The 13,386-nt window shown below is 46.0% G+C and overlaps 1 protein-coding gene across 1 annotated transcript in view; it reads right to left on the bottom strand.

Annotated features, from left to right (window-relative positions):
* Stab2 (stabilin 2) overlaps window positions 1-13,386 on the bottom strand; it is a 155,650-nt gene that overhangs the window by 71,060 nt on the left and 71,204 nt on the right. Inside the window, 5 exon segments of the mRNA XM_047551615.1 lie at window positions 3,154-3,268; window positions 3,827-3,963; window positions 5,443-5,490; window positions 8,659-8,754; window positions 9,882-9,977. Coding sequence (XP_047407571.1) covers window positions 3,154-3,268; window positions 3,827-3,963; window positions 5,443-5,490; window positions 8,659-8,754; window positions 9,882-9,977 — 492 coding nt within the window.

The following is a 13,386-nucleotide window of genomic DNA, read 5'->3' as shown; positions in this document are numbered from 1 at the left end:
GCACCCGACCTTGGGAGAGGGAACTGTGCCCACGAGTCCAGTCAGAAAGTCCAGATAGACATTGTCTCCAAGGACGTGGGCTCTCTCTCACATGTGCTGGGAAGGGGACAAGTCAGGGTTACTGTGGAAAGCTACTCTCCTGCATGCTTGCTTGGGATGACGGTCATGCAGGGGGCAAAGCAAGCTAAGCTGATGCTGCTCCTGTCCCCGACCCGCAAAATCCCCTCCCTGTGGGAGCTGGAGCAGATCACAGCACCACAGAGAGAGTTCTCGCCTAGTGGCCACCCGGACAAAGCCTCAAGGGGAGGTGGGAGTGGAGGTGCACCTGCCCAGCCTGGTGCCCTGGACTTCCTGGTGAGGCACCTGCCCAGCCTGGTGCCCCTGATCTTCCCCATAAGCCTTTGGCAATAAACCTGGCCTTGCATCCCGTCTCTGGGTGTCTTCTTTGGTCTTTTGGCCTCGTGTTCCACTGTCCCCTAATGACGGGTGCAGATGGTACAAATTACATCTGGGTTTTGTGCTTTTGAGCAGCAGTAACCTTCACACTTTTGGTCCATGATTCAGAGTAGGAAATACCTTTGAATCGTGACTTAGTAGACACCACACACACACACACACACACACACACACACACCCCACACACACACCACACACCACACACTCGCTAAGTGAAAGGCACTTTCCCTTACTATGTGGGAGGTACACTGGTTACCAATTCTACTTCATTCTGTTCTATTTCATTAAAAAAAAGTACTAGGTGAGCCCATTGCAGTGCCCCCACAGTTTGAAAAACAGTGTAGACACTGTGCTATGAACTGTGTCCCCTATCACCACAAGTCATGCACTGAAGCCCTGACCTCCAGAACCTCAGACTCTGATCTTATTTATAAATAGATCATATAGACATAATTTATATGTCTTTAGGACATACGTTAAAATTAAGTCTTTATAGCAGGCCCTAATCCAATATGACTGGTGTCCTTATAGACAAGGGGAGTTTGCACAGTGACGGCTGTCCAGGGAGGGGCCATGTGATCCACCAGCAGCACAGCGGCTAGCCCAGGACACAGGCCTGCAGTAGCTCCTTCCCTCCCAGCCTGAGAAGGAACCTGCTCTGCCAACCCTTGATCTTGGACGCCAGCCATCAGAACCATGAGACACTGCATTTCTGTTCTTATAACGGCCCCAGAAAATTGATACAAACAGTGAATGAATTTTCTGGGCAGAATCTAACCACTTTTTAGGACTATCAACTATTTAGAAATGCGGCTAAGGAAAGCCCAACCTACCCAGTCAGCCACCAACCAAGAACAACTAAGCTCTACTCTCCTCTTCTCCCCATAATGACCTTTTTTTTTTTGGTACTGGGAATTGAACTCGGAGGTGCCTAACCACTGAGCCACATGCCCAGTCTGCCCCCCTTTTCAAATGTACCTTTAGTTTTCAAAAAAAAAATTAAAAAAAAAATTAAATTTGTTTTAATTTGTTATACATGACAGTAGAATGCCTTTTTAATATTTCTGTTAGAAACAGGGTCTTGCTGAGTTGCTTCGGGCCTCACTAAGTTGCTGGGCTTGTGATCTTCCTGCCTCAGTCTCCCAGGCTCCTGCGATTATAGGTGTGCGCCACCGCACCCAGCGTCACGACCCTTTATTTGAAATCCCTCCTGGGGGCCCTGGGTGAAGGAGACTTTTCTCACTTTGGGCAGCTTCCAAGTTCCCTGAGGAGGGCCATGAAGGATACACTCCTCGCATGTGCACACGTCTCTTGGTTAAAGGAGACATTTGTATCAGACACAGGAATGAACTCATTAAAAATGGGTCTTTGACAGTTAGCTCCTCTAGGTCAGGGACCTTGATGGATTTATCTTTTGAATCTATAGAGCCTGGGTTATGCCTGCCCAGGGTGGGTGTTCAGTTAATGTTTGCTAAGAGAATCAATGAGTTAAAACCCCAATGGATTAACATGACTGTAGCAATCATTTCATAATGTATATGTACATGAAAACATCAAGTTGTACATGCATTTTAAATACATGCAGCTTAGATAATTTCTCTTTTTTGGATAGATAATTGTACATATTTATGGGTTCCAGTGTGATATTTCAGTACACGTGGACATTGGGCAATGATCAATTCAGTATACCTAGGTCATCCATCATCTCGATCATTTATTTCTTTGTTATGAGAATATTCAAAATTCTCTCTTCTAGTTATTTGATTATATACTTTAATATTGTCCCTTTTGGGTGGCAGTATGCTGGAACTTAATCCTCCAGCCTAGCTGTGTCTTTGTATTTCAAATTTTTATTAAATATCTCAGAAAATAACACAAGTATCACTGGAATTATCAGAATAAGGTGCAAAAATATCCCTGGGCCCATACGTAGGTGTTGTCTACTTTCTAAAAGGAATCATCTGCTGAGCCACCCACGTTCAGGTGCAGCTGAGCTGGTCCTTGCCACAGTGCTCACGCTGGGTAGAGGCAGGAACACACAGCAGCGATTCTCAGACGGGTTTGACTGTGGCCACGATCCCCTGCTGCAGCAGCTGCGGCTGCCAGAATCCTCATCATGTCTGAGCAATTCCTGGAAAGAGCTTTAAAACACTGTCACATGCAGCCAGGCAACCAGACTTCCAGTGGGACTTGAAATCAGAGTCCTGGACACTCTCTAGGAGTGCCAGACGATCAGCTCCTCGGGGGCTGGGCTCTCCCTTGGGTGCTACCTGACATCCAGCACCTGGATCCAGGCCTGTGCCCAGCAGTTGCTTAGTAGGTACTCATTGCAGGGATCTAACTTCCTGTACAGTTTTAATTATCTATAATGACTCTGTTATTAATAATCAGTTCTTAGGTAACCAGATGTGGAAAAAAAATTGTGGAATTGCACATCCTTCACCCTCTCTGTTTCCATCTGTGCCTGTCAGGAGGAGCCTTGTGGCCAACCAATATGAATATGGCTGCATTTCATAGGGTCACTGCTCTAACTGTGTGTGTGTGCATGTGTGTGCACATGTGTGTGAATATATGCTGATTGGTGCAACTGGATGATGTCCACACGGCCTCCATTTTTACACGTACTTGGAAATCTCCACATCACAATGTGAACACAGAGCCTGTGCTTCCATTTAACAAATGACAGAGTTCTCTTACCCCGTCCACCTTCTCCAGGTGAAGGAAGTTGCCCTGCAAAGATGTGGCCAGCATGTCAGAAGACGTCAGGTTCTGCAGATCTGCCATCCCATACGTGCCGAGGAGCGTGTGGTATCTAAAACGACAGACCAAGGGTTAGAGTGAAACGTGGGTGCGCAAGGCGGATGTCACTGAGGAGTGAGGAGAAGCAGCTCTGGAGCCCGATGGCCGTCGTCAAATCTCAAATGCCCTCTGCAGTTATTAGTCTTGGCTTGAGTTAGTTACTTAACTACCCAGTACCTCAGTTTCCACATCTGTAAAAGAAGAATAATTCAAACACCCACTTCTGGGGCTGGGGATATAGCTCAGTTGGTAGAGTGCTTGCCTTATAAGCACAAGGCCCTGGGTTCAAATCCCCAGCACCACAAAAAAAACAAAAACAAAAACAAAAACACCCATTTCTTAGGGTTGTTGTTGGGGGCGGTGAACAGAAAGATTTATGCAAAGCAGAATAGTGTGTGGCACACAGTTGGCTGTCAATAACGCCAGCTTACTACCCTGGGGGAGGAGGCCAGGGAAGTGTGCTCAGTTGGAGGACGTGAAGGACCACGTGGGTTCCCTACATGGAACTTCAGAGGCCTGTTCCCAGCCATGCCAGCCAGAGGTCAGGAAGAATAAAATCAAGAGCGCCTACCTTATCAAGGCCGGGATGTGGCTCTGTGATAACCAGAAGGCTTTCTCGTCTTGGTCCATATTCTCCACGGCTTGCTGGGAGGGCACGAGGACAGTGAGGTTGGAGGTGGTGGACAGCATGGGTTGTAGAGACGCATTCTGAGTCATGGCAGGAAAAAAGGGCTCATGTTAGGGACTAACAGGTTAACCGGAATGCTTGGCAGAGGTGACAATATCCCATGTGATGTAGTTCTGGGGATAGTGAGGAGGTCCTTCCAGAGCCTTCCCCAAATCCATCCCAACCACTGGCTGATGACTCATACTCTCTGTGAGACTCATTCTTTTGTCAAAACGCAAGTTTTCCTGAACAGGTCACACTCTGAGTCGCTCTTAGTACTTTACACTAGTCAGAATGAAGAGCGAGAGAAATAGGCCCGATAGGACTGTGTGTGTGCGTGCGTGAGTGTGCGTATGTGGGCACAAAAACCATGAGGATGCTGGGATGTCTTTCCAGAGGGGATGGTGAGGAGATGACAGGAACAGTGTGAGCCTGGGAGAGATGGAAACCTGAAATGGCACATTCCTGTGTTCCGTTCTTGCTGGAGTCACCTCTGAGTAGAAGCAGTGGAACGGTCATGCGAAACTACTGGCTCTCTGGGGTGAGGATGGGGAACCAACTCTGGTTTGTAGCATTTGCTGATTTGTCCCGTGCACCTATTCCCATGGGGTTGGTTTTGAGCAACCCACGTGACAGTATTGGAAGTGGAGTTGGGAACGACGTGCAGAGTCAGCTCCTGTGGGCTAGTTAGAGGGGGTCAGCACACCACGGGGCACGTGTGTGCACGTGGGTGGCCGTGTGCCCCACGGGTCCAGGTGGAAATCAGTGCGCTCAGGAGAGGGTCCTCAATCCCCTCTCTTGCCCGTGTGGGAGGGCGATTTAGAGAAGCTCTACAGAGGCACCAGGGAGCTGTCCTGGAGTGGGTGCTGAAAGGCAGGACCCATCTTGCTTGTGACAATTCAAAGGGGGTAGGTAAACCACTGGTCACCATGGCTGGCTGGAACAGACACCTTGGTCCATTCAAGGGGGACAGAGGTTCAGACAGCAGGGTAGGATAGGATTGAATTCTTTATTATAATGCTTTCCAGGGCTGAAGGACAAGCTATTCTGGTATCAGTTGAGAGCTAAGCACAAACAAAATATTCCTGATTGCAGTTATCCAAATCTAACTTGGTGATCTACAACATGAATTGCATAAATTAAAAGAAAAATATCCGCGAGATGAACGAGGCTGTCTATATAAATTCGAATTGGTTGAAAGGTTGACCATTCCAGCTTCCTGTAGCCAGAAGTTCCCAACCCGGCTGCATGTTAGCATCGTCGGGGAGACTTTGAAAATATACTGATGCCCAGGGCAAGCCTCTGACCTATCAAATCAGAGCCTTGGGGGGTGGGTTCCAGGCAAGGGTATGTAAAAATTGTGTTTCCCGTGACTCTCCAGCACGGTCAGGGTTGAGAACCACCGCTCAGGACAAACCCTGCCCTCCTTACCAGCTACATTTTCAATGTTCTATTATATACGTTCCAAATTTCTAAAATCACATAGGTTGCCAATACTAAATTGCAAGGAAGGTACTCACAGTTATCCATTGGTTAAATATAGCTGCTTCGGAGAGAAATGACAATTCCTTATTCATGGCAGGCCAGGGAGGGAGCGGGAGAGGAGAGAGAACACAAGAGAAGGAACAATGAGAAGCATTTCTGGGCAGGCTGCACTTGGCCCTGGAGGGCTGTGTGTTTCCTGGGCCACCTCATTGACACCGACGTGAACTCACGCTAGCTGAATTTCCATGTTGCCAGAGCTGCGTCTTCACACTTAGATGGCTTGATTATCCTCTAGATTGAAGTAAAAAATTAATTCCAGAAACTTCAAGTGAAGTAACCACCTGAATTTAGAACATGGCCACTCAGACCCTAAGGAGGGTCGCAAAGCTCAGCAAATAGGTCCTTTCGAAGCCAGAATTGAGGAGAGGCAATTAGTGTGGAATAGGGAATCTGGTCAAAAGGAGGAAAGGAGGCCATCTGAGTCTGGGAAGTTGGAGACCGCCCCTGGAGATTGGAATGTCAGTGTCTCCAGAGCCCTTTTGGTCACCAAGGTTACCTGCCTAACTACCTCTCCCAAAAAAGTTGCAGGCAAGGAATTGGTAATTAATGTCCCCTGGGTCCCTACCTGCCTGAATCCTCCCTGTGGCCTTCCCCCTGCCATCTGTTTCTCACCTTTTTACCACGTCACCGAGTCACATAGGCAGGAAGGCGAGAGATAAGGGGAGAGAGAACAGAACAAAGAAGACCCTAACCTAAAAAAGATGCAGGGCATGCTCACTTCCCGGGGTTCTAGAACATCAGCCATGGCCCCCTTCTCCCTCCGGGGAGAAGTCTGTGTTACTGCTTTTAAATGAAACCTGCTTAGTACGCTTGCCTTGGCGTTCTTCTCTAATGCTCAAACTTCAACATTTGAGGAAGCAGAACTCGTCATCCCTTGATGGCGGTATCACTTAACCTATGTTGAGAGGTGGCTTGGAGCACGGACTCAAAGCACTTGCATGTTCATTTGATTCAGCTGTTCCCTAGTTCCCTGGGTAAGTTATTTAATGGACCTCCATTTCTCTCATCTGTAAAATGGGGAACATACAAGTGCTAACTCAAAGGGTTGCTGTGAGAAATAGAGGAGTTAATGTTTTTAAAGGGCTTAGAATAGAGTCTGGCATGCAGGAAATCCCCCTAAGTTTGAGTCACTTGTTTTAAATTTACTCACTTTGGAATGTGTTAACTAGTGGAGCCACCAAATGGGCACTGGGATGGAATGGAGAAAGGATGCAGGGTGGGAAACGGTGAAGGTGGTATCTCTTCTAAAACTCGCAGTCGTTTGGGGGAAGTAAAGACTCGAAAAGATAACCAACTCTGCTGGTAATCAGTGACATGCCAGGGTGTGATAGGGTTTAAATAAGGACAGCAACAATACAAAACAGCAACAAGAAAACTCGAAACTTTGTTTCAAAAATGACTGGGTTCAATTCTTGGGTTTGCTATTTACCAGCTGGGTGATCTTGGGAAAGTTACTTAACCTCTCTGAGAACTCAAGTGTCTTATCTGGAAACTGAATCGGACCAGGCTTTCCTCCTGGGATTATGAAAATGAAATACTTGAATGTATATGATGATACTTAAAAAACGAATATCGCCCAAGTGCCATAGTAATATTACCTGCAAATTTACCTGAAGGCAATAAATCTTGGGGCTCTCGGTTCCTGTTTGAAAGTTGTTGAGGTTCATTAAAAAATGAGTAAACACAAGCTAAGAAGTTTAGAAAGTAAGCAAGCTGGGAACTGAGATGCCTGAATGATCCCTTAAAGGGGAAATTTTAAGAGGATGGGCCCCCATTGGTGGCAGAAAGGCGGGAGACTGGTTCCCGGGATAGAGGGACGTGGCCAGGCACGAGGCTGGAGGAGAAGCGAGCAGTGCCTGTGCGAAGACCCCCGGGGAACCCACCGAAGACGGGGACTCCATCTTGTTTTCCACCGCAGGAGAGGGACGTGGTGGAAGTAGAATTTTAGAGTGCTAGGCAGCGTGATCCACGGACAGCACAGAAAAAGTGTGGGAGTCTGAGCCCTTGGCTGGAGGGTCGGGGCAGCTGCTTGGCCTGATCTGGGTGGGACCAGCCAGGAACCGTCCTGCCTGTCGGATGCCATGGCATCTCCAGGGACAAGCCACACTCTCAGTTCGGGAGGCTGGTCCTGGGGGATCGGAGGGCCGATGGTGGGAGGAGGAGCAGGAACCAAACATCCGTGGGAAGCGGTGAGAAAACGTGCTATTCTGACACATATTTGAAAGTCACTGGAGTGACTTAGGAAACAAGATGGAGAGCTTTGGGCTGGGGATATAGCTCAGTTGGTAGAGTGCTTGCCTTGAAAGCACAAGGCCCTGGATTCAAATCCCCAGCACCACAAAAAAAAAAAAAAAAAAAAAAAAAAAAAAAAAAAGATGGAGAGCTTCCCTCCCGAGTTTCTTGTTCAGTGCTGGAGGAGATAGACCAAGGCAGGGACAGTGGTGATTTGGAGTGAGACATGCCATGTGGAGAGAGTATCTACACTGGAAGTTAAGTGTTTTGTTTCTGCACTTAGATGGCCACTGACCTTGGGCAAATTTGCTTAGCCTCTCAGTTTCCTCACCTGTAAGATGGGCACGCTAAAAGCATCAACCTCAGAGAGCTGTTGTGAGGTTTAAAGGAGATAATGCAACACGTTGGGGACTTAGTAAGATGCTTGAGTCAAAGGTGTTCGCACACACGCACTCACACACATGCACACACTCACAATCACACCCATAGTTCTGACAGTGGTAAGCCCAGGGTGCTCCAGGTACCGGTGGGAGAGACCCAGTGCAGAAAGGACAGACCAGGCAGCTCAGCAAGACCGGTTTTGTTCATTTGGGAAGCATGAAAAAGAGATAAGTTAGCAAGAAAGAGGAGTCAGGACTACCTGGCATACAGAAGGTGCCAAATAAAAGTTAGTGCCCTGCAGCTCATGAAAAATGCCACAGAGCCTGTGTGACATCTGTGAGAAACACCTTGCCTCGTACGAAATCTCCTGGGGCAAGGAATTTGTGCATAGAGCACGTTCTAGGCGAGCGCTAAAGAGGTTTGCTTTCCCTCTGTTGCTGCTGTGTTTGTTCCGTGGTGCGGGGGATGGAACCCAGGGCCTCACACGAGCCAGGCAAGTGCTCTGTCCCCGAACTACATGCCCAGCCCCCCGAGGGTTTACCTTCATTCTGTGCTTGAGTGCCTGGCGGGTGACTTACCACGGCTGCATTTCCGTAGCACAGGAGGCCATCTCCTTCATAACCCTCTTGACAAACACAGCTCCAGATTCCAGAAGCAGCCAACTGACAGCTGGCCTGTTGAAACCAAGGTGAGGGAAATGTGTTGTTTTCCTAGCCGAAGCGTCAGACCTGAATTACCTCTGTGACAGGCACCTCCATCTAGGGTGAGATCGCACATGGAGGGCTGAGAGATGGCGGGAAGATGGTGGGAGGGACCCTTGGACCCTTCAGTGTTGGGCTCTGTCTGCATGGCAGGTACAGCTCGTATTTAATCACATTGAAATTCTTTCTTTTCAGAATGAAATTATGGCATTTGCTGGTAAATGGGTGGAACTGGAGAACATCATGTGAAGCGAAATAAGCCAGACTCAGAAAGTCAAGGTTCGAATGTTTTCTCTCATATGTGAAAACTAGAGCAAAATAAAGGAAGAAAAGGATTCCATGAAAATAGAGGGAAGATATGTGGAGTAGAGGAAGGGGATTGAGGGGAAGGAAGGAGGAGTGGAGAAAGGGTGGAAAAGAGAAATAAAATTGGCCAAATTATGCTATGTACATATATGAATATACCACAATGATTTTTACCTATATGTATACCTACAAAGTACCAATTAAAAAATAATACATAAATAGAAGGGAGGCCAGTAGAATAAAGAAAGGGGAAGGAGGGGAGGGAGAAGCGGAGGGAGAGAGGAAGTACTGGGGCAAATTATATTTGGAAGTGGAGCAAATTATATTCCATGCATATATAATTATGTCAAAATGAACCCCACTATTATGTATAACTATAATGCATCAATGAAAACATTTTTAAAAATAAATTCTTTTCTTCCACGCCAGATTTAGAAAATGAAAAATACAAGGCACAGTTAAATTTGAGTTTCAGATGAATGATGAGTAAGTTTTAGTACAAGCTTTTCTTATGTGTTATTTTGGCTGTACTTTGGCTGAAAACTTATTCTTTGTGTATCTGAGATTCAGATTCAGCTGGGTGTCCTGTATTTTACCTAGAAAATGTGGTTCTTCCAAACTTTGAAATGGAGTGAAAATTTTAATAACTGTCACATTTTGCTTAGGAGCTCCCTTTGGGGGTAAGAGAGATTTTGTTAATTATAAGGTTCAAAAATGAAATAACCTAATTTCCTTCTTTCTCAGGCCTTTTTTTTTTTTTTTTTTTAGTAATGACAAAAAGTCAAGTAACTCACCAGTGGATGACATTTCCCAGTTTGCTCCAAGCATGAGATTATTGGTTCACAGTCAATCCCATTTCCTCGAAATCCTTTCTTGCACTCACATTCATTCTATAATTCCAAAAATGTGGTTAGAGGGGATTGTGGAAATCACACTTTCCAAGTCTTGCCTTCACAAGGCACTTAAAAATAAATGATGGAAACCATGATTGTTCATCCCTCCTAGAGAATACTGATAATGTCTTTTGTTTGATATCAGATTCTAGAGCTGTTAGTCTACACGTTCTGCACTAGATTTCCCAGTCTGAAGTCTCCCTGGTACTTCCTTTTTGAACTCTTGACCCTAGAAGGGCCTGTGGAGATAGTCTTAGAATTTAGAGTCTAAATAGCATTACATGGTAAAAGTTGGCCCCCATACTGGAGAGAAAGGGCAAACTATGGGGCGCCAACTTGGTGGAGAGCCATGCACAAGGTCATTGTTAGCCTGGAAGACATCTCGTTCAATCTAGAAAAGGCTTCTTCCTTAGTAGGTGATTTGAGTAAAGCAAAAACAACCTACATAGACAACACACAGGCACATGGCTCTCCAAGTAGACAGCACCTTCATGCAAATGAAAAGTGACCCTTCCTCTGTGAAGGTTTAGTTCCCCACTGGGATGCAGGATTTGGTAGGCAGGGTGCAGGCTGCATTTCAGTCCCCATGTTCCCCATAGGCTAGACCCTTGTACACAAGCTGCACTGTGGAAGCAGTGGTCCCGATCATGCAGCTATTAAGTATCACATGATGAAGATGTGACAAAATGACATGTGACAAAATGAGGAAATGCTTGTGTTCAGCATAGACAAGGAATCAGCAAAACTGTGATTATAGCAATTAGAGAAAATGAAAAAACACCCTGCACAAAAAAGGCCAGAAAAAACAAATACACCAGCATGCAAATGGTAACCGGGGGGCATTGTGAGTGATCTTAATTGCCCCTCCTTTTCTGTTTTCCAATGTCATTCAATATATTGGAATTTAAAACATAATTGTAAAAAGGAGCAATTCTTTTAATGGATTAAAAAAAATCCCAGTTATTTGGAACCATTATAGAACCCCACATTGAATCTAAAGGAAGACAAAGTGTAAGTACATAGAAAATAAACAAGAAGGGTCTAAACTTAATAAACACTGGGAAACATAAGACATAGAAGTTTTGTGAATTCACTGGCACGTGAGATGCTTATGTGATGGGACTGCTATTGTTCAGAGGCAGGATGGGCTGGGGATGTTCTGGAAAGTGGGACACGGCTGGTCCTCAGGAGAGGACGGAGAGGTGCAGAGGTCATTCAAGCTGAGGGCAAATGTCAGGAGAAGTGAACAGAGGCGGGAAGGTGTGCATGTGTTCATGAGAGGAAGATTACTTGGGGATTAGTTTCAGAAGCAGACCATGCACCCCAGGGGTGACACGAGACAACCCCTTAGGTTGTGGAAAGAAGTGAACAGAATTTCCATTTACGAAGTTTTATCTTTAAAAGTACAAGTATTTTCTGGTAGCTGTGCTTTATAAGGTAAATGTGTCTATCTTATACACAATTATACAATATACAGAAGCACATGCGTACAACTGTACATGGTGGAACCAGACCTTTTTCACCTTTTCCACCTGTCCTGGGGTAGCTCCTCCAAGCCCCTTCTACCCCGACATTCTCTTGGTATATTTGGGTCAACTATGGTTTGTCTTTTTGAAGCACGTTTGTGGTACTTAAGTTTATTTCTATTTGGTATGACCAAAACTTTTCAAGTCAACTTGAAAATCACTGATTGCAGTCTTAAGTCTATTCTATTTCTTACATATGTTGGTTTATATTATTTCTTATACATATCATAAAGAAGTCGTCCCTGTATTGTCTCCCTTGTTCCGGCCTGCATCAGGATGCTTTTCACTTTCATCTGTAGACAGGAAGATACAGCACAGAGGGGATAGATACTGTGTGGGTTGAATTGTGTCCCCTCAACCCCAGATTCATATGTTGAAGTTCTGACTCCCAGTATCTCAGTATGGAATCTTATTTGAAAATAGGGTTGCTCTTCTGTAATTAGTAAAGATGAGGTCATACTGGAAAAGACCCAAATTCAATATGACCAATGTCCTTATATAAAAAGGTGGACTTTGGAGACAGACGTGTTCCCAGAAAAAACACCACGTGAACGTGAAGGTGGAGATCAGGGACAGAGAAGATGGCCAGCAAGTCACCTGAAGCTAAGGGAGATGCAAACTACAGATTCTCCCTCACAGCCCTCAGAAGGAATCAACCCTGTGGATCCATTGACCTCAGACATTCAGCCTCCAGAACTGTGAGATGATAGGCTCGCTGTCCTGTGTCACCCGGTGTGTGCTGCTTTGTTATGATAGCTCTCAGAACAAATACAGACACCAAGGTATGTTTTTTTTCTTTGTTCAAGTGCAATTTGGCAACTCGAGTGAGTCTAAAACTAATGCAATCATTCACTAAATGCTCGGTGAGACCTAACACTGCAGTGCGCTCTTCCATGATTAGGACTCCTGCGGCTACATTTGGAAGCTCGTTGACTGCAAACCCAAGAGCAGGCCTGCTGTCAGAGAAATGGGAAGGATCAATAGGACAGCAGCTCCCAGATGCTGTGAAGCACCAGACCACAGCACTCCCTCTGCACAGATCTTACAGTGCTTATCGCTCAGTTTTTCCTGTTTGTCTGCCACCTTGCACAAGACTGCGTTTCTCTGGGGCTGCTGAGAGCCCTGGCCCTGGTGATCTCTTGTCCCCAGCACTGCTCCCCCTGGCTGAAGCATAGTGGAGTGAATGACTGTGTACGTGAGCAGCTCTTTTATTTTGTCAGTTCACATCTGTTCTCTCTCCTCTGGACACTGTACTCTGCTTTGACTTTGGGGAAATCCTCACCCCTTTCTTGGTCTACATAATGAAACATTTTTCTGATTCCTCCAGCTAAGGGTGGGGTAGAGGACTTGAGTCTGAACCTGTCACTATATCCCACACCCTAGCCACAAAGCCCAATTTCTGGAACTGTGTACAGGCTCTGGGGAGCGTCAGGAGATGAGGAGGGCCAGGGACACACTCGTTTTGAGCCAAGGAAAGAGAATGAATCCTGGCTTTTTTTCGTGGAAGTTACTAGAAAACATTCTTTGTTCTCAGTGTTGTGACGGTGTAAGTCTGAGCTGCAGGAGACCATCCCTCACCAGGAGCCTGAGATGCAGCAGGGTCAAGATGTGGCTCCTCCACGCTACTTGCTGAGCCTTCAATCATGCTGCAATGACATCTGTGCATCGACTTTATAGTTGTGTGAGTCAAAATGGTCCCTTTTCTTTTTAAACCAATTTTAATTGAATTTTCTGCCTTTTTAAAAAAATCCTAGTAGAATATGCATGGAAAAAAATCAATCATTTTGATGTTTGCCATTGAGTGGCGTTGAGTACCTTCCCCGTGTTGTACGACCCTTGCTGTCATTCATCTCTAGAACTTTCTTCATCTTCCCACACTG

Source organism: Sciurus carolinensis, chromosome 4 (assembly GCF_902686445.1).
Source record: "Sciurus carolinensis chromosome 4, mSciCar1.2, whole genome shotgun sequence".
Lineage (NCBI taxonomy): Eukaryota > Metazoa > Chordata > Mammalia > Rodentia > Sciuridae > Sciurus > Sciurus carolinensis.
The sequence above is the reverse complement of the archived record's forward strand: the minus strand, read 5'-3'. Positions and strand labels throughout refer to the sequence as shown.